At 41.8% G+C, this 26,724-nt stretch overlaps 1 protein-coding gene across 3 annotated transcripts in view; it reads right to left on the bottom strand.

The window, feature by feature from the left end:
- LOC126481394 (armadillo-like helical domain-containing protein 3) overlaps window positions 1-20,282 on the bottom strand; it is a 110,541-nt gene extending 90,259 nt beyond the window's left edge. The window contains exons 1-2 of one of the 3 annotated variants that reach the window (XM_050105122.1): window positions 20,048-20,282; window positions 11,802-11,922 (exon numbers count right to left, since the gene is read on the bottom strand). In XM_050105122.1, the coding sequence (XP_049961079.1) occupies window positions 11,802-11,915 (114 nt within the window). In that variant the 5' untranslated portion in view covers window positions 11,916-11,922; window positions 20,048-20,282. The remainder of the gene's footprint in view (window positions 1-11,801; window positions 11,923-20,047) is intronic. The other 2 variants (XM_050105124.1, XM_050105123.1) reach the window with 2 other exon arrangements.
- Between the last annotated feature and the right edge of the window lie 6,442 nt (window positions 20,283-26,724).

Here is a 26,724-nt window from a genome sequence, read left to right as displayed (position 1 = left end):
AAGGCGAGATGAACACACACAGGAAAAACACAAACACCAAGGCAAACAAAATGCACAGAAAGAGTAACGAAGAGGTGAAATGGAGGGAGGGTGGAGGCCACCCTAAGATTGTATGATAAAAACCTCTAAATCAGCTGTTGAGGCATCAATGCCCAACACCAGGTAGCATTCTAGGAAGGTTAAAAGTCCATCACAGAGCAGCTAAAATTGGGCAGTCCGCAGCTCGTAGTCTTGTGGTTAGTGTTGCTGCCCCTGGATCATAGGGTCCCGGGTTCGATTCCCAGCCAGATTGGGGATTTTCTCTGTCCGGGGACTGGATGTTTGTGTTGTCATCGTCATCATCATCATTCCTGACAGTGGTAAGACTGGACTGTTAAAAAAATGGGACTCTGTGCAAATTGTGACTTTGTATGGATGCTCATGACTGCGCAGTTGAGCGCCACACAAACCAAACATCAAAATTGGGCAGTCCAACAAAATGTGGATGACAGTCACAGGGGAACCACAGTGACACTGAGGTGGGTCCTCATGGTGGAGGTGGTGACCATGTGTTAGCTGAGTATGCCCAATGTGAAGCCAGCAAAGAACAACAGAGTCCCTGCAAGTGGCTCGCATGGATGACCACTACACATTGGTTGTCTCCTTGATAACAGAGAGTTTATTTGGTGTACTGAGGGTGCATCATTCAGTATCCTAGATCGCGAAAATTTTATGGCAGAAGACCAATCAGAGATCAGTCTCTGGCAGGCCGATCTCCAGAGTTGGTTTACCAGTAGGCTGTTTGGCCAGGCTGTCAGCAAGTTCATTGCCCAGTATCCCGACATGTCCTGGGGTCCAAATGAAGGTCACTGAACATCTACTACTGCCGAGGGCATAAACAGACTCCTGGATAATCATTACCAAAGGATGTAGGAGGAAGCACTGGTCGAGACCTTGTAGACTGCTTAACACTTTGACCGCCAGCAGCATTTTCGTAAATTTTTCAGTTTGGCTGTGACTTTTTTCCTTCATGTTATTTTAAAAAATTAGGCTAGTATATCTGATCATGAAGGAAATTGTAAGAAATCAGTATTAACCTGAAAAATATGGTGTGATCAAATACGATGCACATGGCCCATTTTAAACTTAAAATGCAACTAGAAGCTTTATATGCCCATGTGCAGCACTTCTGATGCATACTCGTATACCTGAGGAAGACATTATTGTTGGCAAATAAAAACGCCAACTAACTGCTACGTAACTGCTTTAATTATCAAAATAAAAACTTCCATTTTTACACATTTGTGCATTACAGGAAAACAGTACATCACATGAAACTCTGAGGATAAATTTGGCATTTCAACGGCCTCTGCTTGCTATATCTGATAGCAAGCATTCGCCCACCTGCATTGTGGGGTTTCTGGTAACAGCCGTTCAAACTTCATCTCACTGCAGTTTCAACCAGTTTGTGATTCCCATTCATTAGTGTCTCCTGAACACTGTCGGTCCCGTGTAACCCATTTGTCTAATAGAAAGCAATGATACACATTTTTTTGTCTTGTAATTTGAACATATAGTGCATGAGCATTTACAAGAGTAATACTGAATAGTGATTCAAAAACCACTTTGTGATACCACTTCACTGACTTCCTAAATCATGAGCCATAGGTTTTCTTTTGATCTGAAAGACCATTGAAGTGTTTGGCTGCATTGTAATCCGGAATTGAACTTGGTTTTTTCTCTTGACCTCTCCTTGTATTATTTGCCGAAAGTTCAGGTGTGTCCTTCACTGTCAAAAAAAAAAAAAAAGACTTCCCTCTTATCAGGCAACTTTCCGACAACCATCTTTGTGTTGCTTTCCGCAACTGCCATTTCCCCATCTTCAATGTTTTTATAGTAATAGTTTTTGGATGTCTCCTCCTTTTTTTGTGGAGAGATCCCACCCAGATCAGTTTCCATCCCCCCCCCCCCCCTCTAGGAGAACGAGTGCGTAGTTCACAGAAGCGTAGAAGTTATCTACAAAGAGTGTTCTTCCAGAATTCAAAAGTGATTGCATTAACTTCAAAACAATTCTTGTTATTATGTCTATAGCAGTAATTTCATTTCCACAATACACTTTAACATTCAAGGTATATCCACCTACAGCACACCCTTTGTATAATTTCACTCTGCATTTTCCAGAGATGTAGTGATGAACGTGAAAACTCCCACGAAACTGAATCATTGTTTCATGGATACAAACAACTTCACCTGGAATGAAAGCTTGCTGGAATTTTGTGTTTATATGATTCACAAGCTTTCTAATTTTGAACACCTTGTCATGTTCATCTATGTTTTCTATGTTTTCATTGCCGCTAAAATGTATGCAATGGAACAACAAATCAAAACATATCTCAAAATGTAGTAGAAGACACCTGGTTTTTGTAAAGCAGATTCCTGTTCCAGTAATCCCCCACTCTTGGCTTATGATCAAGCCCCATCCACAACATAAGTCCCAACAATTTTCTCAAATCAACAGCACTTATATCACTCCATAAGGTAAATCTTAATGACAGTAATAATGTCTCTGCAGTCATTCTGCTAACAATCTTTTTTTCACCATAACGTTTTGCTTCCTTCACTATGAAACTGCACATATCTTCATCAAGAAAAATTTTAAACTTCAATGGTATGAATTGACCAAAAGTGCATTGCCTACTCCACAGTTAGTAGATAGGCCCTAATACGAATTTTTAGTAGGAATCCCATGAGTACAAGATATCTCTGCAGGTGAAAGCTCACTTTCACTGTTTGTGTCAATGGAAGACGAAACTTTGTTTGCCCATTTGTGGCCACATCATTCGTAACTTGCATGTGTACCTTCTGTTTCTTCAGTGGAATTATTTCATCTTCACTGCTACTATTGCTAAAGGAAGGAGCACAATAGTCTGGGACAGAATTACAGCCACTCGCTAACAGTGCTCATGACCCCCTGCATGATCGAATATGATGTACAAGGTGAAAATGGAAAAAGCGGTGTGCATCGTACATAATGCACATGGCGGTGAAAGTGTTAAGGAGTCACTACAGATGACGGACTCACCTGCGCAGGAGCCGATATGCTCCAAGAGTGCAATAGATGGCTATCAACTCTACAGAGAAAACACTGCAGCCATCTGGCAAGGAGTGCGGTTCAGTATGTCCAATGTAAACGTAAGCGAAGCCAATAAGACTGTCGACCATTGATCCATTGGTGTAGACTATTTCTGAGCCCTGGAACGCACTGAGAAGAGAGAAAAATTGCCGGAGGAGAGCCCCAGGTGGAACTGACCCCTTTGGGCCTTGCAACAGATTCAGACAAAGTTGTGGCCAAGGCATGGATCACAATAACAGGAGAAAGGAAGAACCAGAAAATGACAGGAGGACAACAAACACTACAATGGACAAAACAGGACAAGAAAACCACAGAGAGATGCAAGAAACATGGAGAAGAGACTAAAAACAAGAAAGCAGATTACTATGGCTGGCTGAATAAAAAAGCAGGAGCCAGCCACTCTGCAACACATTAAAACCTTCACCCTAAAAGCCCTAGGGTGGAGGACACAGAGGAACATAGGACATGTGCTAAAACTCAGATCATATGATAAAACCCACCCTCACAAACAAAACATAAAACTAAAACTGCTGTTGCGGCATTGTCGGCCAACACCGAAGGTAGGGTGCTGGGAAAGATTAAAGTCTACTGCAGAGCAGCTAAAAGTGGACAGTCCTGCAAGAGATGGACGACTGTCATTTTGGAGCCACAGCGACACTGAAGTGGGTCCTCACAACAGAGGAGGTAACCATGTGTGAGCCACATATGGCCAATGCAGAGCCGACAAAGGACAACTGATTCCCTGCGAGAAGCCCGCAGGGAAGACTTCCACACATTCGCAGTCTCCTTAATGACACACAGTTTGTTGTGCATACTGTTCTGCCAGTCCATCTCCCAAAGCCGAAAAACCTTGCGGCGTAAGACAGAACACAGGTCAGTTTCAGAGATGCCCATCTCCAGGAGCAGTTTCCACATAGCCTGTTTGGCCAGCCTGTCAGCAAGTTTGTTGCCTGGGATTCCAACATGTCCTGGGGTCCATACAAACATCACTGAATGACTGGACCGTTCCAGGGCAGAGATGGACTCCTGGATGTTCACTACCGATGGATGGTGAGGCTAGCACTGGTTGACAGCTTGTAAGCTGCTCAGGGAGTCAGGACAGAGAAGAAATGACTCAGCAGAACAGGAACAGATGTACTGATGTGCACGAGATATGGCCACAACCTCTGCAGTGAATACACTGCAGCCAGCGGGCAAGGAATGCTGTTGAATATGGCCTCTGTGGACATAGGTGAAACCAACATTACCATGAGCCATCGAGCTGTCAGTGTAAACAACTTCAGAGCCCTGGAACACGTCAAGAATCGAAAGGAAGGGACAGTGGAGAGCGGCAGCATTTAACGGAGTCCTTGGGGCCATGCAAAAAGTCCAGCTGAAGCTTCAGTCGAGGTGTACACCATGGAAGTGTACGTGAATGGGCCTCAAGTAGAGGTGATAAAGGGAAGCACTCCAATTCAGAGAGAAGGGATCGCACACGAACTGCAATCATGAGTCCTGACCTAAGCTGCCAATTTGGGAGATGAACTGCAACGGGAGGGAACAGGAGACGGTAATTCAGATGCTCAGGAAAACTACGAATGTGTGCAACATAACTGGCAAGTAGTTGCACACGTCAGATCCACACTGGGACTCCAGCCTCCACCAGGACACTGGTCACCAGACTCGTTCTAAAAGCTCCTGTCGCTAGAAGAATGCCACAGTGGTGCACTAGGCCGAGTAAATGCAACGATGAGGGCACTGCCGAACCGTAAACCAGACTCCCACAGTCAAGGCGGGATTGAACAAGGGCTCTGCACAGCTGCAACAGCGTAGAGTGATCTGCACCCCAGTTGGTGCTGCTCAGGCAGCGGAGAGCATTGAGGTGCTGCCAGCACTCCTGCTTAAACTGATGAAGGTGAGGTACCCAAATCAACCAGGCGTCGAAAACCAGTGCTAAGAATCAATATGTCTCCACTACAGTGAGTAGATCGTCATTAAGGTAAAGTTCAGGTTCCGGATGAACGGTACAATGTCGACAAAAGGGCATGACACAAGACTTCGTGGCTGAAAACTGGAAGCCGTGGGCTAGAGCCCCTGACTGCGCCATGTGAATGGCTCCCTGTAGGTGCTGCTCAGCAACACCAGTACTGGAGGAGCAATACGAAATGCAGAAGTCATCTGCATACAGAGAAAAGGAGACCGACGGCCCTACAGCTGCTGCTAGGCCGTTAATGGCCACTAAAAATAGAGATACACATAATGCGGAGACCTGCAGAACACCATTATCCTGAATACGGGGGGAACTATGGGAGGCACCAGCTTGGACACGAAAAGCATGAAATGACAGGAGGTTTTGGATAAAAATCGGGAGCAGGCCCCGAAGACCCCACTCATATAATGTGGCGAGGATACGTCGTCGCCAGGTCATTTACGTAAGTCAAAAAAGGCGGCAACAAGATGTTGGCGTTTGGAAAAGACTGATCGGATGGCAGACTCGAGGGACACAAGATTATCAGTGGTAGAGCGATCCTGGTGGAAGCCGCCCTGACATGGAGCCAGTAGGCCATGTGACTCTGGGACCCAACCCAACCGCCGACACACGATATGTTCCAACAGCTTACAGAGAATGTTGGTGAGGCTGATGGGCCGATACCTATCCACATCAAGCGGATTTTTACCGGGTTTAGCACCAGAATGATGGTGCTCTCCTGCCACTGCAACGGAAAGACGCCATTGCACCAGATCCGGTTGAAGATGATGAGGAGAATTCGCTTGTAGTCAGACGAGAGATGTTTAATCATCTGACTGTGGATCCGATCTGGCCCATGAGCTGTGTTGGGGCAACATGCTAGGGCACTGAGGAGCTCCCATTCTGCAAATGGGGTGTTATAGGGTTCACTGTGGTGTGTAGTGAACAAGAGGACTTTCCTTTCCATCCGCCATTTGAGGGTGCGAAAGGCTGGGGGGTAGTTCTCCGACGCAGAGGCTCGAGCATAGTGCTCAGCAAAGTGCTCAGCATTCGCGTTTGCGTCGGTAGAGAGCATGCCATTGATGTTAATCCCAGACACACCTGTTTGGGTCTGGTACCCAAAGAGATTTCTGAGCTTTGTCCAGACTTGGGGACGTGATGTCTGGCACCCAATGGTCGACACATAACTCTCCCAACATTCTTGTTTCCATCGTTTTATAAGCAGCCATACATGGGCATGGAGCCACTTAAAGGCTATTAGGTGCTCTAGGGAAGGGTGCCGCTTATGTTGCTGTAGAGCTCGCCGACGCTCTTTAACTGCCTCAGTGACTTCCGGCGACTACCAAGGGACTGTCTTTCGCTTGGGGAACCCTAGAGAACGAGGGATCGTGTTTTTCGCTGCAGAAATTATCGTTGTAGTGACCTGCTCAATCACAACATCAATGGCATCACAAGGGGGAGATTCAACTGTGACAGCCAAGGTGAAGGCTACCCAGTCTGCCTTGTTTAAAGCCCATCTGGGTAGGTGTCCATGGGCATGATGCTGGAGGAGTGACAGGAAGATGTGGAAGTGGCCACTACCACACAGGCCATCGTGTGCTCTCCAGTGGATACACGGGAGAAGTCCTGGGTTGCAAATTGATAAATCAATGGCCAAGTAACTACCATGAGCCACAATGAAATGTGTGGCGGCCCCAGTATTAAGAGGCAGAGGTCGAGTTGGGACAGTAAATTTTCGACATCTCTGCCAAGGCCACGAAGCTTTGTGCTACCCCACAAGGGGCTACAGGCGTTAAAATTTCCGAAAAGTAGGACAAGTTTAGGGACTTGATCAATCAGTGCAGCCAATACGTTCAGGGATACCACACCATCTGGAGGGAGATATAAATTCCAGACAGTTATTTCCTGCATTGTCTGTATCCTGACAGCCACAGCTTCAAGCGGAGTTTGAAGGGGCACTGGTTCACAACATACCGAGTTCAGGACATAAACGCAAACTCCACCTGACACACTATTATATTCATTACAGTTCTTGTAATATCCCCTGTAGCTACGAAGGACAGGGGTCCGCATTGCCGGGAACCAGGTTTCCTGGAGGGCAATGCAGAAAGCAGGTGTAAAGCTTAACAGCTGCTGTAGCTCAGCCAGATGGTGGAAAAAACCGCCACAATTCCACTGGAGGATGGCGTAATCGTGAGACTGGGAAGGCATGAATCACTCAATGAGGCAGTCTATGCCTCAGGGTCACCTGCTGCCACCAAATTATTTGCTGAACAGGCTATATTCATTTTGTCTGAGGGTCTGGTGAGATCTAGGTCCTCGGCGGATGCCAGAATCTTCACCTCATACTCAAACGCAGAGCTTGTAGGCAGCAGCAGCGGTGGTGGTGTGGGTGCCACCGCAATTCCCTTGGTCTTGGGGGGGGGGGGGATCTTCTTCCTGGATTTCTCTCACTGATTCTTGGGTTTCTCTGGCTGGGACTGAAGACGATCATGAAGCCCTACTACTAGCTGCTTTTAGGCACTTCAGCCACAGGCGAGTATCATCTTTCCCACTAGCAGAAACCTGTGAAGGGAGCGACCCAAGGAACCCCTTCCTAGTGAGAGGAGCCAAAGGAGACCTATGCTTCTCCAGCTGAGAAGTGGGGATTTGTGTCCCCGATGGTTGGGGGGGACAGTGCTCCCACGGTAGGTGGTGCGGGAGCAACAGGGAGGGAAGTGTCCCCCACCATCAAGGGGGCAGGTGTAGTCTTCCGGCTCTGAGGGCCGACTGGAACTTGTGGAACTGATGGGGCTACAACTATTCTTGTAGCGGTGGCATAAGAGGTCATAGGCACAGGATGTAGGTGTTCAAATTTCTCTTGGCCTCAGTGTAGATCAGTTGCTCCAGGGTCTTTTATTCCATGATTTTCCTTTCTCGCTGTAAAATCCTGCAGTCTAGTGAGCAAGGAGAATGATGTTCTCCACAGCTGACACAGATGGGAGGCAGGGCACATGGAATATTGGGATCGGATGTATGTCCACAATCTTGACATGTGATGCTGGAAGTACAGCGGGAAGACATATGTGGCTGAACTTCCAGCATTTAAAGCACGGCATCGGGGGAGGGATATATGGCTTGACATCACAGTGGGAGACCATCACCTTGACCTTCTCGGGTAATGTGTCACCCTCGAAGGCCAAGATGAAGGCAATGGTGGCAAACTGATTATCCCTCGGACCCCGAAGGGCATGTCGGACGAAATGAACTCCTCGTTACTCTAAGTTGGCATGCAGCTCATTGTCAGACTGCAAAAGAAGGTCCCTGTGGAATATAATCCCCTGGACCATATTTAAGCTCTTATGAGGTGTAAGTGTAATGGAAACATCCCCCAGCTTGTCACAAGCGAGTAATGCCTGTGACTGGGCAGAGGATTTTTTTTTATCAAGACTGACCCTGACTGCATTTTGGACAAGCCCTCCACCTCCCCATACTTGTACTCTAAACGCTCTACAAAAAACTGAGGCTTCATCGAGACAAAGGAGTCCCCATCAGCTCACGTACATACGAGCTACCGGGGCGAATAAGGTTCGCTGCTGTCCTTAGCCTGGCGTTCCTTCCATGGTGTGGCCAAAGAGGGGAACAATTTAGGATCATACTTCCTTGCATTGTACTGAGACTTGGAATGCTTAGAGACTACTGGTGTTTGATCACCAGCAAGTGATTATCCCTCAGACCCCGAAAGGCATGCCGGATGAAATGAACTCCTCGTCACTCTAAGTTGGCACGCAGCTTGTTGTCAGATAGCAAAAGATGGTATGCTTTACCGCACGTCATCCCCCTGATGCCACCCACTCTGACCAGGGGCCCTCCCCACGGGCGCCACCCAGCCGCAGCAAAGGCCAGGAGTCCCAATGCCCCAGGCTGACAGGCATCTACTCCTTGACATAGGTGGGGAGTTAACGTCACAGACATCAGTAAAGTGGTCCCTGTGTAGTCAGGGGGCTACAACCAACAGGGTACATGGTGGCCCCACCACAATGGACTGGCTACCATGCTTGATATGAGGTGTGAAGAATTCCATCGTCATCTTCGGCACAGAAAACAACTCTACATAGAGGGTAGAGGAAAATGCACACAAGAAGGTCTCCTCGCTCAAGAGATGGAGGATGAGCGGGACTGCAAATCCACAACAAGAAAGTGGGCTAAAGATCTCAATGCACAATGGACACAATGCACCATGTATCGTGCCCTTCCCCAATTGGCTCGCTCTTCGAGAAAATTTTGAAAAATGGAGGTCAAACCCTACAGGGGATCATCACATGAAGTCCGAAAGGTGTGCGACTCCTTTTTCCTCTTACGACAGGCAGGAATACCTTGAGCCTATTCTAACCCCCGGGTTCACAGGGCGGGGGAGTCCCAAGGAATCCCTTCAGTGTGAGAGGAGGCTGTGGCTTCTCCGGCTTTCGGGAGGGGCCCGATGTCCCCGGAGTTTGGCGGGGTAGTGTTCCTGAAATAGGTGCTTTAGGAGCAACGCAAGAACAGGTGCACCCAACCACCAAGGGAGTGGATGTATTTGGATGGCCCAGAGGGACCACTATACCCGGCAGAGATTGTGGAACTGCAGTCACAAGTGAGGGCGATGTCAACACAGCTGCAGCATATGTAGGTTTCAAGTGAATGGGGTGCAATCATTCAAATTTACGTTTAGCCCCTTGGTAAGTCAGCTGGTCCGGGGTCTTGTACTCCATAATTTTCCGCTCCTTTTGGAGTACTGTGCAGCCTGACGAGCAGGGGTAGTGGTGCTCTCCAAAGCTGACGCACATGGGAGGAAGTGCACACATGAAGTATTTGGATGTAGTGTATGTCCGCAGTCTCATGTGGCGCTGTAATTGCAGCATGAAGACGTGGCCAAATTTCCAGCACTTAAAGTACTGCATAGGAAGAGGGACGTATGCTTTTATGTCACATCGATACACCATCACTTTGACCTTTTCAGGCAATGAATCATCCTCAAAGGCCAAGATGAAGGCACCGGTAGCAACCCTATTGTCTTAGGGACCCCTATAGACGCACCACATGAAGTGAATACCCCACCATTCTAAACTGGCGCAGAACTCATTGTCAGACTGCAAAAGAAGGTCACAACGGAAAATAATCCCCTGGACCATGTAGAGGCTTGTATGGGGAATGATGGAAATGGGAATATCACCCACCTTGTCAAAAGCGAGCAATGCCGGTGACTGGGCCAGGGATGCTGTCTGAATTAGGACTGCCCCACTTCTCATTTTCGACAGCACTGCCACTACCCCAAACTTGTCCTCCAGGTGTTTGACAAAAAATTGAGGTTTTCTAGCCAGAAAGGAGTCCCTACCCATTCTGCTGCAGACTAAATACCTTGGTGAGTAATGCTCCCTCTGGTCCGTAGAGCTACATTCCTCCAGTGGTGTGGATAGGGAGGGGTACGACTTAGGGTAATATCTCTCAGCATTAGTCGACTTTTCCTTTTTTAGAGAGTGCTGGGGCCATTCAGTCCCCAGCAAAAGATGACTTGGTCTGCTTCATTGTGGGTCATCCACCCTGATGCCACCCACTCCGATCAGCGGCACTCCCCGTGGGTGCTACCCAGCCACAGCAAAGGCCACCTGGCATGATGGCTGTTGCTGGGAGTCCCAACGCCCCAAGAAGATGGGCATCTACTCCTTGGCACACGTGGTGAGTTTACAGCTCAGGCATCAGCAGTGCGATCCCAGTGTTGTCAGGGGGCTACCACCAAATGGGTACATCATGGCCCCATTGCAACTGATTGGCTATCATGCTGGATGTTAGGTGCCAAAAAATCCAATATTGTCATGGGGGCGAAAGAGGGCAGTGGACTATGGAAGTAGATGATTTAACCCTATATGGCGTCCTTGTCCAGATAACTGGATTGCAGGTGGAGTTGCAGATCCAGGACAATATGAGGTGCGGAAGGTCTAATTGTACACTGGATATATGGCGTACCACATTAGGCATCCTTCCCCAAATAGCCCGCACTTTGGATAATTTGGAAAGATGTGTAACTCAAACCCTAAAACGGGACCATAACTCATTAGACTGAAAAGTGGGAGACTCCTCTTAGTAACCTATAATGATAGGCAGGAATACCTCGGACCTATTCTAACCGCCAAACCCACAGGGGAGGGGGAGGGGGGGGGGAGGTTTGACATGAGAGAAAGGACAGGACAGCGGGAGAGGAGGGAGATATCAAGAAAAATTAATGGAAAAGGGTAAATGTATTAATTTAAGGGAGCCCACTCTGGAACTGGCGAAGTCTAAAGTTAAATGCAAACTGTTCTGATACCTCTGACAGTGGACAACCTCTTCTACTGAAAGAACTTTGCTTTCCATATTTTGGGAGGAGCCAGTAGGGAACAAAACAAGAAAAACTTGTCTAGTAAACATCAGCTCTAAAATGAATACCTTAAGAACTACGAACACTTGTTCAGCAGAAGAGATGTGTTTCACAGCAGCAAGGATGAACAAACACTCATGGTTCTTAAGGTACGCACTGCAGGCCCTAGGTTAAATAGACTTTGTTTTGTTCCATATTACGTACTCACAAAATACTAAAAGCAAAGAGCTAGCATTGGAAGAGGTCCACTGCCAGAGGTATTAGGGTCCTTTGCCTCAAATCAATACTTTTACCCTTGTCCATCATCCCCGAAAGTCTGTAATATCATCATGAAGAAAGAGAATATTCAAATATTAGACATAACTTACCCTAAAGAAAGACTCGTATATCTGGACTACTTTCTCCTTCAACTGCCTTTTGGAACCTGATCCACTGCGTTTTCTCGATGCCATACTTTCACTCACAAATATTTTCACTTGCATTTAGTATCTAGAAAACAGGATAACAAGAGTTAAATTAGGTCAAAATGGTTCAACTTTAGCACAAGTAAATGTTATTGGACTTCACAGTTATGAAATATGTGATGGGTGCATTTACAGAAGAGTCACTATAATTGAAAAATTACTTTTAGGGAATTTTGTAGGCTACAACGTTTTCTTTGGCAAAATGTTAGCAAACTTTGTGAGCACATTAATGATACACTTTAGAGAATGTCTCATCGAACTGTAGCTGTTACACAAATGAAATTGCTAAATACTTATAGCATACTTGTGCCACCCTTTTGCCTGTAGTTACAGTAAGATTACATTTAAACGAGGTGTTAACAGCTATGACAAAGCATTTCTATCTTATGCCACAAGGAATTATTAAGTTTCATCTGCATTCCGAATGCAAATATCATGAAGCTACAATCTGTGTAAATATCATTTGAATATTTCCACTTTCCAAACTCTATGACTCTGACATAATATTTCCTAACATATGAAGTAATGGGTGTAACTGTCACGATTTTTTGTATTTGAAAATAAATGCACATCAGATTAAAAGTAAAGTATCTGAAAAACACACAAGGAGAAAGGAATGACAGCTTGTGATGTCAGAACAACTATCACACACAGGGAAGAGTCAGATATAGTAGTAACCTGTAATATAAGAGTAATCCCATAATACATACTAATTTACAGAAGACACTAACACAAAGGACACATAAGTTTACACTATTAAAAACAACTAGATATACGGAGAAAGGGGAAACTTTAGGGAATGAAATAACAAAAACAGAGAGACGAAAGACCTGAACCTTGGAAATAAGGCAAAATGAGAAATGAGAGAGATTGAGGGATCTGCTCAAGGGTTTTTACCTAGAGAGTTGGTACCATTAATGCATGAATAAAACTGAGTTGAGAAATATTCACACAACCCAAATGATAAAACAAACAAACCCTTAACACTTCCTGGCAGATCAAAACTGTGTTGCACTGAGACTCAACCTTAGAATATTGTCCTTTGCCGGTAATGGTCTTGTTGAGTTAGATTCAGTCCAGTTTTAGTCTGCCAAAAAGTTTTTAAATTGTACACACTTGCAGCAGAGCGAAAGATTCATTATGAAGCCAAGTACTTGCTGACAGTATTACACTGAGGTTTTCTGCAACTATTCATGTTTTTATTTATACGATCTACTACAAATAACATGTAAGTGAGGATACATGCCAATAGTTATTCTTTCTGTTATGAAGGCCTACTCTTCTTGACTTAGCATGAGAGAAGGAAGTGATATACCTGTAGATTTTCTCTCATATGAGTGCTGCTTAATCTCCCATTCATTTCCCTACACTCTAAGTCAGTCTTCTGGCAAACAAGAGATCTTCATTCTCATGCTATGTTGAGAGGAGTATGTAACTCCTCCAGCAGTAGTGTGTGCCACAGCTGTTTTGGCAAGTTCACTGTCTAGGAAAATGTTTAAAATCACTGGAATGTGTTGGATCTCTTTCCACCCTATCTACTCTAAACTCTTTCAAACTATCTGCTTACTTCTCCAGTCACCTAAAAAGCACTTTGAGGACATTAACTTCAGTGCAGTCCAGATACTGGTATACTTGGCATATCATGTGATGACTACTAATGGTTAGCAGCTGAGAGCTTTTATGGTACATGTTGTGAAAGGTAAGTCAGTCTGTGAAGTGATTTCTTGATCTGCTTGGCAGCTTCCTTGGATGTAATTCAATAAACCTTCAAACAAACATGTCACAACAGGATGACAAGTTGGTATGTGCTGACTCATGACACATGAACAAACTACTGCTGTTGAGGCTTGACTTGAAGTAACAGAAGTGTTAAACAGTATCCAGCACATCATCATTTCATTGAGCAAATTAATCTGTATGTCATCTAGCAGTGAAACAAAAGTGATCAACAAAATTCACAAAACTTTACGCAAAGAGGAAATCACAGGCAACAATAGCTCTAAAACAATGCATTTGAAGTGAGAACAAAATTGTAAAGAAGCAATAAAGATGCACACACATTTAACATCTCCTCTTTCAGCATCTGTTTCAAGACAGTCTCAGTAAGTGTACCACTGCAATTAGGAGGCTATGGGTTATGAGGCTGAAGCAGTTTTACAGTTAACTATGTGCCATATGATCTGGAATGTCATAGGCAAAGAGAGCCCACAATAACTTAGCCCGTACCTGTGCATAAGGCACAATTAGGGAATTGGGAGTTGACAGCAGTAGTAGTGGGGGCTCTGGTGTGACTGACCACGGCATTGTAGTGGGGAGGGGGGGGGGGGGGAGTGGCTGCAGTTTATAACAGCTGAAGCGTAAGTGCTTATGTCAGTACAACCAATAATGTGACAAATATAGACCTCTGACAAATAGCTTCTCATTAGAGTAAATAACAAAAATAATAAATAAATTAATTAAAAAAACATAGGCTAAGAAACAAGCTCAGTGCTAGAAGGAAATCAGATAAAGCAAAAAGGGGGTAAAATGTAGCGTAGCACACAACATTGTTTACTACAATACTGACTATGTAAAACAATGAATAGAGGTCATGTGCAAATTGTGTGTGTCCTCTGACAACCTGTCCACCAGTACTATGCTAGTTAAAAACAAAATATTTCCTTGTTCATATCTGTCCTAAATAGTGAAACATTGGTAAGTAATTGCAGCTGCACTTCCCCTCCTTCTTTATTCTCTTTATTGTGTGATTAAAATAGCTAGTAGTTCTTGCACACCCTCTCAAGCAGTTTTTAATAAGATTTCTGCTTCCTAGTTTACCTCTTCTGACAAACTTTAGTGGCATTGGATTTAATTATACATGTATGATTATGAAGAACTTTGCCTGCACCTATAAGGCAAGGAAACTGTGATGCACTCTATATAGTAAAGAGATAGCAATTAGAACACTGCAAGAGTGCAGGTGACAGTCAACTGAGGCAGGGTGACCCCTCTGGAACAACAGGATGAAATCACCCAGCACTCACAATATGAATGCGTGTCTGCGCAGTGGGCACATTATTTTGTATGATCTCTACCATTCTGTTGTGCTATATTATACTGACAGAACACACTGTCAATTCGTCTGCGATTATTGTCGGTTTTTACTCTTTATATCTTTGCAGTGTAACATCTGCCAGCAGATAAAATTTTATTTTTTAGCTTACTGTATAGGCCTACTGTTGGTTCATAGTACAGATAAATTTCAACAATGAAAAATTGAAAAAAGACTGGAAAGTAGGCCTTAACAGTACATTCTGATAAAATGTAAGTTGAAGACAAAAACAGGACAGAAAGCAAAAGAATTGCACAAAATAGTAAAAATGGTCTAGACTGCTTTTGGTAAACTAAATAGTGTCATCAGAACTAAGTTTTCAATGGATCTGATGAAGAAAATTTATAATCAGTGTGTATTACTAGTTTTGGCTGACAGCAATGCGGTACGGATTGTTAAACCGAAAGTCACTTAAAAAGTGAGGGATATTTAGCAAATAAGAGATAAGTTGCATACTGGAAATTATTAAGAAGAGAAAGGAAAATAAAAAAAATGGATATCTGAGCTCCATGAAGTGGAAGATGTAACTTTCATTGTAATGAAAATGAGATGCTGGTGGGTAGATCATGTAGCCAAGCAACTGGATTGTGAATTGGCTAAGGAAGGTCTATGCCAGTTCCAAAAGATAAGAACAGACCATTATGACAATCAACAGGGAGATGGGTGAATGACATTAGAAAGCATGCAGAAGCAACATGAATACGTACAGCTGAAGACTTTAACACATGGGAGACCGTCCTCCATCAGTCAACTATGGATGAATGAATGATGATCCTCCATATATAAAATTATTTTTTACATAAGGAAATTGCTGCTTGAATTAAACCAATAAACACTGACAACAGCCAAACTCCTGATCTTGTGCTCACATTAGCACAAGATTGTGATTTGGTGCACACATACAAACTTGTTATGTGGCAAATAATAGCAGTTCAGTAAATCTGTTGCTCCACAGTATCAACAAGCTTTTGTGAAAACTCTGCCTACTGTATTTTAGGTTATTTGTGTTGCAGGGATTGTGTTTTAAATGTCTTCTGACTGGAGCCAGAAGTGTGTGAAGCATGCTGACTAAACAGGACACCTGATCACACAAAAATAGTAGATAAAAAAAGTGCAGCACAACAACACTGTCATCACTGCCTTTCTTAATAAGGCCAGGACTCTTCTCAGAAACACAGGAAGTGAGGCTACTTTGCCTGGGGTTTGCCAATATTATCCATATGAGCATAATCTGCAGCGAACATGAATGTCAATCCATGAAATTTATGAAAGGTGAAGTTAACAAGAGAGCTATTATGCCCATTCATTGCACAAGTATAATATGGAAGTATTTGTTATACACAATACTTCCTTTTTTTCTGAGTATATTCTAAGACACCATGACTCAAAACTGAAAAATATAAGTTATGGCAAAAAGTAGTGTTAATCAAACTGATAAGAGGTAATGGGAACGTGCAAGTACTCATGTATTTGCCTCCACGTGTAATCTCCAGCCATTGTTGTAATTTTGACACTGCTCCAGAGAAAATAAGATGCAGGTCACTGACATCATTAAATGTTAGTTATGCCCTCTGACAAAGACAGAAAGAAACGGGAACCAACTAGTAGTCAAACTGACAATCATGCAGCTACATCTGTTTGTATATATGTAAATAATTTAGGAGCAAAATAACAACTAATCGAACAGAGAGGCATTGAGTACCCTAATACGAAAAAGAATTCATCTGAAAGCTAGCAAACTTTTCAGCCTTGTTTATCCGCCTGTCAATGACTCAGTGCCTATGCTATTTGCTGAACTGTTACTTTCACTTCTAAATTAAATCATCCAATTCTACCCACCTGCTTTGACCCATGACCGAGCGAGGTGGCGCAGTGGTTAGCACACTGGACTCGCATTCGGGAAGACGGCGGTTCAATCCCGTCTCCAGCCATCCTGATTTAGGTTTTCCGTGATTTCCCTAAATCGTTTCAGGCAAATGCCGGGATGGTTCCTTTGAAATGGCACGGCTGATTTCCTTCCCAATCCTTCCCTAACCCGAGCTTGCGCTCCGTCTCTAAAGACCTTGTTGTCGACGGGACGTTAAACACTAACCACCACCACCACCTTGACCCATGATATAAGTGTAATGCATTGTGCTGTGTGTGGTGTTTTTGAGTCAGGCCACGTTTGCAGATGGTGTGTTGGTGTATTTGGTGGCCACTCTTGTGGTGGATGTTCATGTTTGTAACTGTTTGTGATATGTGTGATAATTGGTCATTTGGCTTTGTGTATTTATCCATTGAATTAGTAGTTGGAAGAGAGCGCTGTGTCGGCAATGACTTACTATGATTTATTATTTTGGGGATTTATGTGCTCATGTTTGTGTCAGGCATGAATACTTTGTTTTTTGACCGAAATGTAATAGAGGTTTTTTTTCATTCTTGTTAGCAATGGATATAACAGAAAAATCAGTCTTATTCACTCTAGGTTGCGATGGATGATGATATGACCATGACCAGAAAGTTGTAGCGTGCCCTGGCTACTCAGACTTGTATATATAACAGCGTCACTGTGACAATGTTTGGTGGTCTATCCTATGGGGGATCTGGTTCAAGAGCTCTAGGTTAACGATCCTTTACATTTTTATACGCACGAGACAGAATTGAGTGCTTGATGTGTGTTGGATCGGTTTCCTTTCTGCAGGGAAGTGTGTACTGGATGTGTGGGGTATAGCGCATGTGTGGGGGAAGGATGGCCAACCTAGTTGTATTCGTCAGTGGCTTTGGTTAGTGGACAATTTTTGTTTTATTTGGTTTTTAATGGATTTGGTGTATAGTTTCTTATTAGTTTGTATTTTAATCGGTCAAAAGAATCTGAAAGTTTTGGGTTTTCGATTTGAGTGTGGGGTTTTGGCATCATTGGCTTTGTTAGAGGTATGTAGAACATGTGAAATATGTGATACAAAGATTTGTGACATGTATTTGGCTTCTAGGTATCAATGGCTTCATTTGAGCTATATGGGAAAAGTGAAATGTATGATTCCTCAAGTTTTCATGTTTGTAGCATAATATCGCATGTTGAGACTTTTTTTGTTTGATTTTGTGGATAATATCTGTTTTAGGATGGTGCTGGTTATCATATTGTCGTATATGTAGCCTGCCTCACCTTAAACCCACTATTTCCTGCAGCTGTCCCATTATTTTCATTTCATTGCTGGAGTGAAATATTCTCGTGTCATTTTTATTTTTGTACGTGGTGACTTCACAGTCGCCATATTATATACACTGGAAGCAGGGGTGCCTGCCATCTAGATGATCTCATGGACCAAAGCACACAGGTGGAATTGGACACTCCCGTAACGCCAAACTTTCCATACCATATATTAATGGGTGCATACATAAAGATTTATATGTATGAAACCGAGTGTGATAGTGCAGTGATATAAAAACTTAACTTGTACACATCTGGCAAGTACAATCTCAGATTTACATAGGTTTGCTAAATTACTTCAGGTCACTGTCTGAATGTCTCCCTAAAAATCCCTACCTTCTTCCACCCAAAGCCACTCTACAACTTAAAAATCACTCCCACAACTGCAATATCCACATCATGATACGGCCTAACTGGTCTCCTTATTTTAAATATTATTTTTGGTATTTTTGTGCCCTGTCACTGAGTAAACATTGCAACACAACAACACTGAGCCTTACATCAGTTTATAGCAGAAGATGCTGACAGCTGGAAGCGCTGTTGCCAGCTTTCAGCTGCGGAGTGCAAATGGCTGCAAGTGAAAACAACAGTCGTCTATAGAGTATCGCCATATATGCGTATACAAAATTGCGTTATGTAACTGCTGGAAGTACATGGGCGAAGCGGCTGTCGCAAGCCAACCTCAACTGTAAGTAATCTTCTTTTGCAAACTCTACTCTAATTCTTGCTTGCAGATCCAGTACTTTGATGGTGCGATGTTGCTCTGTAATATTTGCTTGGTTTCTACAAACCCCTTTGCCTTGACTTAACCATGATCCTGTTACCAACTTCCTATGACCCACCCCCCTCCCCCCAACATTTCTAACCGCCACACAAAGAAAATTATACATTTACATATATATTGTTACTCAAAGGAAGAGCAAGATCTTGTTATGAACAACATCAACAGATGCAGAATCTCGTATATGACAGGGAAGGGGTAGAAAATCGGCTGTCCTTTTCAAAGAAGCCATCGCTGTACCTTCATCAATACGGAAAAACTACAGAAAACCTAAATCTGTATGATGGGGGTCTTTCATCATAAACCATCTGAATATGATGTCTGTCTGTTACTCACTGTATTTGGAAACATCACTAACACTGCAGTCACTGCTAGTTTTTCTCCTGACATAAGCTACTATGGAAACGTGACACTCAAAAATTAAAGAGATCAATAAAATTAAACTACAAGTAGTACGCAAAAACGAGCTTTCTGTCCAATAATAAAGATTATGAATAATAAAGGCAAAATTTGGGTATAAAACAGCGCAAAAATTTCAAAGGCGATATATCAGTTTTTATTCTAAAGCTTGAGAAACTGATTCAAATGTATTGCAGAACTTTCACACAATCTGAGTTTTTGGTTTACAAGACAGGGCACTATGGTCACTGGCGTGTGTGGCATCATCTCCTAAGAACTTTACATCGTGTCTTTTCAATAAGTAAAATTCAGTTAAACTTAAATAGAACCCCAACTAGTACATGAAATTCCTGTTCACTTTATGGTATATGCGTTGCTCAAAGGCTAAACAGCTGTATGTCTGACTTTAGTCTGTGTTCTCTCGGTCCCGAATAACTGATTTCTAATAACGACGGTAAATAAAAACTTCCTTGTATATCTCACGAAGGCTGTTGCACTTCTAGACTGAAATACAAGTTTTAGAAAGCACTACAGAGCACACAACTTTCGCCCTTTTTTAAAAAGAGGCATTAGGTAGTCATTGTCCTTCGGTTCTGTTGACAGAAATCGACCACGATTGGGGAGGTCATTGGGTGTCTTGGATGATATTTATAATAATTAAATCCTGCGTACGTATTCGTGTAACTTACACTTTGCACACACTCCCACGACATTTAGGTACAATGTAAACAAACACAGCACACGCGCAACATTTCACGCTCTACAAAACAACTTTTTACACGTGTCAGTGTTTGGTCTTATTATGGAATAGTCATCAAAGGGTTACAGCAATCCACATACTAACAATAACGGCTTACTACACTATCGCAGGTGTACCGCATGTTTACACCGACTATCTAAGCTCATGTCAGTTCAGAGACTTCATCACAGGTCGTAAAGACATGAGTCTCTGGTACACCTTTACTTGTAAAATTGGAATGCTTGTCGAGATGCCATGCTACAATAAAGGTCTCAAGGCAGACAATCTTTATTTTCCTGTATGCCTGTGCGGTTGAATAACCTATTTAGAATGATCTTGCACCCTAATGCTGGGGACAATGTTAGGAGAGAATAAGGTCTAACAATAAATACGATCTGTATCAATTGAACAAGATACTGTTTTCTAAGTGAAATGTTTGTTGCTTTGCTTTTATTATTGCATCTCTGTTCTGCAAAAATATTTATGTAGGACGGTTTCTTTCGGTATACATAGAAACTTCTAGACAAGCGTACAATTTTGTTTATTTGGCTTCCAGCAAATATCCGTCATTTAGCCAGGTATATGCCTCTTATAAAACACACAGACACAAGTCTCACTGATAGCACGCAAGAAGGAAGGAACTTTAAGTGAATAATTTTGAATGCTCCTACAAAATCTTATCTCTGGCACAAACGTCGTTGTGACTAAGAATCCATTATTGTGTATTTATGGTCAACAGATTATGATTGATATGTGATTCATCAACACGGGACAAAAATGGAAGAAGTCAAGGAAACGTTTGAAATTATTGAAGAGCAGTACTCAAAATTAAAATTCGTTCTTCAGAATGAGGGGGACGAACTTTTCAAAAACAATGATTTAAAAGGAGCTCAGGTGCTTTTTCAAGCTATTGTCAACAAATTAAATTTCGTGATGGATTTGGGCAACCTAGATGCTGAGTGTAAATCGAGACTTCAGGCGATAATGTTGCACATATCTACTGAAGAAGCTAAATTTTTAACCAGATGTGGTAACGAATTAAAAGGTGCAAATATTCTTCTTGATGCGATTCGCGCTAGTGAAATAAGAAGTACCGAGTTTCCTCTCATCTGTCTCCGGGCAGCAAATGTATGTGCTGCACTTCTCATCCACCATGACAATGGATCTGTAGAAGGTGCTGCTTCGGTAGTCAGAAAAGCAGTAGAGGTATGTGTATCAAAACACTTTTTTAAAAATAGAAAGCTTTTGAAGTTAGAAACAGTATGCAATTTCATCAAGTATTTCAAAACAGATTAGATAATTTACGTTGCTCGACGCGTTTAAACACGCAATGACCTATGTTTTCCAGCTGATTTGACAGCCTACAAACGAGCTCCCTCATATATTTTTGGTGTCTGCTTTCGGTCTATGATAATAGCGTTTCATTTCCACCGTTGGCTCATCATGATATTAAATTTTCTTGTAGTCTTGTGTTATTTATCTGTGATATCACCATTCTCAGGGTAATGATACATTTTCATTGTTAAAAAAAAAAAAAAAAACTGGATGCGGATACCAACACGTCCTTACAGCAAATCAAGGTTAATCTTTGCATTTCATCCTCTGTCATCAGAGCCGCTGCACCCTGTTTACAGCTTAATAGCGTAGTGGTACTTATTATGTCTGCACATGTTTAAGAAAAAACAAAAACAAATAGATCAAGATTTTTCCTCATTTTCCTTTATAATGAAACATTAATTTACTAAGGTATTATATTCACAGTATATAGTACTGTGGGTGTTTTGTTCCTTTGATGTCAGTGATGATTTATTACAGCGTTCACTCCAGGGCTTATTGCGAGGTGGGGTGGCGTGAAGAATTATTGTGCGACCTTGTTTAACGCGATGACTGCCCCATGTTTATAGTGCGTTTAAAATTAGTTGCAACTTCTGAAAGTTCAGTACAAAGATAGTGGAAAGAGGTGTAAGCTGAACGCGTCAAGTGACGACAAAGACCTATATTAACAATATATACCTCTGTGGGTTAAGATAACGCCTGCCCCACTCGGCGCAAAACCTGTCAGGCTTGCCCGACTGTGCTAGCTGGAAGTCGCACAAGCTGATCAATCAGCAGTCTTTCTCAAACGATTTTAAAACTCCGATTCTCACACATTTTGTAGCGTCGTTCGCCAGCTTCATGATGAATTGCATATCATTTCGTCAGTGGTTATTGTCATTGTGATATTTTGATATTAGTTAAACTACTGCAAGAAATTCTGAAAGCTTACATTGAAAAATGGGGGTCATATATTGTTGCATATGAAATTTAGATGAAATATTGAATTATTCTTTAAACTTGGAAGGATATCGCTATCTGTCTCCACTGTCGAGAAAATTAGATGTATTTAAACCACTCTGTCACGAATGCATGTGCCAATGATAAAGCCTGAATGAAGTATTCATAAATCCTTCATATCTCATGAACAGTGTGAGACTTAAAATCAAGATTTTGGCAAATGATAGCATGCTGAGAGGAGAGTATTTTGCCATATGATTAATATGCGAAATTTCCATAGCTACAGCGATATTAAAGCGACTACAGTTTTTTAATGAAATAATGTAATTTTTAATGACCATCAATAGCTGGTGAAACGAGAATTGCCGTGGGTTTTGCAACAACAAAAGTGAAGAAGTTACACATTTATTTTTAAATTGAGAATGGGTTTTTTCGTAGCTATTAACCTATCTGGCCCTCAGTTGCTCAATAATAAGACACTGTTACAGAATTCTGTCACAATTTCAACCATGCTAGAATGATAGTGAAAATAATATTCATAAGCTCTGTTGTGTTTTGGCAAAAGAAGACGATTTTAACATGAGAACAAAAGAAGTTACGTATTACTCAAAATTTGTCACAGTCCTTCATGAATCCATGTTTTGGCAACTGTCTTCTTGGTATGGCTGACAAGTCAAGACCACCCCTGTGGTGCTACATTTGCAATGGCTTCTTTTGTCAGCATTTCAGCCTCACTGAGTGTAAATTCATATTGTTTTTTACCACATTTCTTTTCACCTAGCCCCATATATTCAGAGTCGGATTTAAATGAGCATGATATGGAAGAAGCCTGATTAAACTATGCCCTTTAGCGTAAGCCAGTTCATAGACCTGGTAGCATGGAGGTTTTGGCTTGTGACGCACTACAAGTTTCATTAACTTCACTTTATATAAGCTAGTTCAACTTTATTCTGTGGATCATGTCTTTGTACCCAGAGCAAAATATCCATTCTCCTCCACCGCAGTTTTGGAGCTCTATCCACCACAATGGAGTCGCATGGCGCGTTGTTTATTGCTATTGTCGAATTCAGAAGCGACCACTTTTATTGCGAATCTCGCGTTCAGACGTGCCGCACTGTTATGATTAACGCAATGCCAACACGAAACACTTGTTCACAATATCTGACGACTGCAGAACATTTCAAAGCCAGAAAGTAGCACTTTACAACGAGAGCTAATGATCATAGGTGCATCTAACACGTGATACTACTTCAGACTGTTTAACCATGGCATGGCAACAGGGGCGCTTTACCAACTGAAATGCTAGCAGCGTGCTAGCGAAAGCCGACTTGTCATTCATGTTACCTGGGCAATGGCGTCACGCTCCTCTGGTGAGCCAAATGTCAAAAGTCGCAACTAATTTTAATCGCAGTACAGTGGTGGAAGTTTCGCCACCAGGCACAGAGGCATGAGGCTCTGTTGTGAACACTGGATGCCACTCAGCGTCAAGCATATGGTTCTACTTTGGATGGCGGCGACCACACAGCAGTCAGTGTGTTCTACAAACGTGGCTTGGTAGTCCATTCCGAAAACATTGTAGCAAAAATATGGCATTGTAAAGTTGAATTCCCATTCTATCTGTGGGTTCTTGGACCAAGAGGAATGTGCGGTACTAATCGTCAGCTTTGACCAGTAAAATAACGGTAATCGGTGCTGTGGCGTGATTTCTTGGCGTGCATTTTGATTTGTTGTCCTTTATATTGCTTTCTGTTGTTACATTTTTGTTAGTTCTACCTACATGTTTGTGGGAGAAACTATATTTTTAAACTTTGACATGATAGAGAAACGAAATACTGTTCTGTGTTAGAGGAAACAATAGTATTTAGTCTGTTACTGGTATCAAGGCCAATTCACACTTAACCGTCACATCACGTCACATTAAAATATTCCACAATGCATTTCAAATGGTGCTTTCATACAGGGTGTCAATGGACTGTTACGCCACGTCACGTCATGTCCAGGTTTGTCGCGAAAAACGTTTTGACCATGGTGTCATCTGCTAACATTAGAAGTTAACCTATTTTCGCGGCACTCACTGATGTTGTAGAGGATTTCCTGCGTTTGTGTTCTCTTAATCTTAATTTAATGATTTTGCTTTGCTTTGGTGGTAAATTGTAAGTGTTCCATGGGAACTTGCATATTTTTTCCATTCAATGTTCCTCCACAAGTGGGGTTAAATATCTGAAGCAAAAAAAAAATTAGGTTTTACAATAATAGAACACAGCCGATGCTCACACTGTGTATGAATAAGAATATAAGTTGATGAAGTAATCTTTATCAAATAACATTCTTAAGTGAAAAAGTCAGCCCTAACAAAGGAGAAAAATAGGGTTGTTTATGACATATTTAGTTAAATAACGAAAAAACATAATGGATAAGGTAAAGAGTTTCTATGTATTCCCATATAAATATTGTTTGAAGTATACACACACACACACACACACACACACACACACACACAGATGTTTCGAAATGTTTCACTTTTCAGCATTTTACCACATGAAAGTGGTCAAGAAGTTTGCTTTTGCCATTAAGAAACATTATTGTAGTTGTTCCATTCCAATTCTGTATTCTGACTTTTTGTATCACAGATGGTAACACATAGCCTAAATTTCACTATTTGGTACTGGGCTAAGTGAATCGATGTAACGCAACATGACAGACACTGTGGATACACACTGTCTTGATGGTGGCTCAATGTGACGGACCTCAACATGACAGTAGTGCGAATGGGCTTGCAGTCGTTTTTTTGTTAAACTGTTTTCTTAATTTAAACTGTTTAGGCTGATTTTCACTACAGGTGAAGTGTTTTCTTAGAAGACTCAGTTCATTTTAATTCTGATAAATAGTTAAACACCTTTTGTGTTAACCATTGTGCTTTCATGTATATATTTGGAACTGTGTATTGTAGACTCCATGTAGCTAAACCAGATTTTCCAATACTAGTGTAGATATATTTATGATAGATTTTTTTAAAAATTGTGCTGTATGTCATGGTACACACTACAGCTGTATCAGTATTTTCATGGTAATCGATTTGGTTTCTTTCTAACATACAGTTAAAGCTGTTGTTGTTAAACTATTTTCGTTTTACTGCTAAAAAGTACAAATATTGGAAAATACATATAGTAGTCTCCTCTTACACTGTGTAGGCAAACTTATTTCTATGATACTCGAATCATTTGCGGGACAAAGAGGAGTCCACTATACTAGTCACTGACTTTGACCAGTGATGTCATAAATATGTGATAAACACAGTAAGCAACGTGGCGATTATAACGTCATATTTATGGCGATTTTTTCAAACTTAACACGGTTTTGATTAAGAGAATTCAGTATATCTAAAAACAAATACTTCGAATTACAATTGTTATGATTAATTACATATAAATTAAAGAAACATTTCTTGGGAAAAAAGCATTTGAGTACTGGTGTCATAAAAACAAGCTCTACAATTGTGATGACCATTATGACACAGTACAAACAAATATGTGCTGTAAGTTAACAGTAGCTAGTATCGGATAAAAGACTTCATGTATGTAAGTGAAGAGCAGATGACGATACACAGTTTCGAATGTATGTACTTTTCAGTAGAAAATCTAAAACATTTTCATAAAAAGAAATACAACTACCTGTGGAAAAACTGATTTGAATGTTGTAAAAACAGCTATAGTGGAAACCACAGTAGACTATAGGAGGTAAAAAAAATATTTATTGTAAATAAATATTAGCTAATATCGGAAAATGTACTTTACCTGTATAACTCAAGAGAAGATTGTGATACACAGTTTCAAATATACATAGTTTTCAATAGTAAATTGAAGATCTTGACAAGATGCACATCATCTATTTAAGAAACTGAGTCGAGTATCACATAAATAACTGTAGTGGAAACCAGAATTTGCAGTATGAACAAAAGGAAAATTATTTAGCATAAATAAATTGACACTACACTTTTGCTATGTGGCTCTAGCAGAGACTGAGAAACACCATTACAGATAATTGTGCATCTTGTCAAGATCCTTTCCAGTTACTAATGAAAAATACATATATTCAGAACTGTGTATTTGCTCTCCCCTCTTGACTGTAAAGTCTATTTTCTGGTTCTAGCTGCCATTTACTTACAAAATCTATTTCTTTTTATTTTGTACCATGTGTTGTAATGTTCATTACAGCTGTAGAGCTTGTTTTTAAGATACCAGTACTCAATTCGTTTTTTTTTCTTTTTGCGAAATTATTCTTATTTATATGTGATTGATGTTACAGTTGTAATTCAAAGTATTTGTTTCATGATATAGTAAGTTCTCATAATCA

The sequence above is a fragment of the Schistocerca serialis genome, chromosome 5 (assembly GCF_023864345.2).
Source record: "Schistocerca serialis cubense isolate TAMUIC-IGC-003099 chromosome 5, iqSchSeri2.2, whole genome shotgun sequence".
NCBI lineage: Eukaryota > Metazoa > Arthropoda > Insecta > Orthoptera > Acrididae > Schistocerca > Schistocerca serialis.
This window is presented reverse-complemented; position numbering and strand designations above follow the sequence as displayed.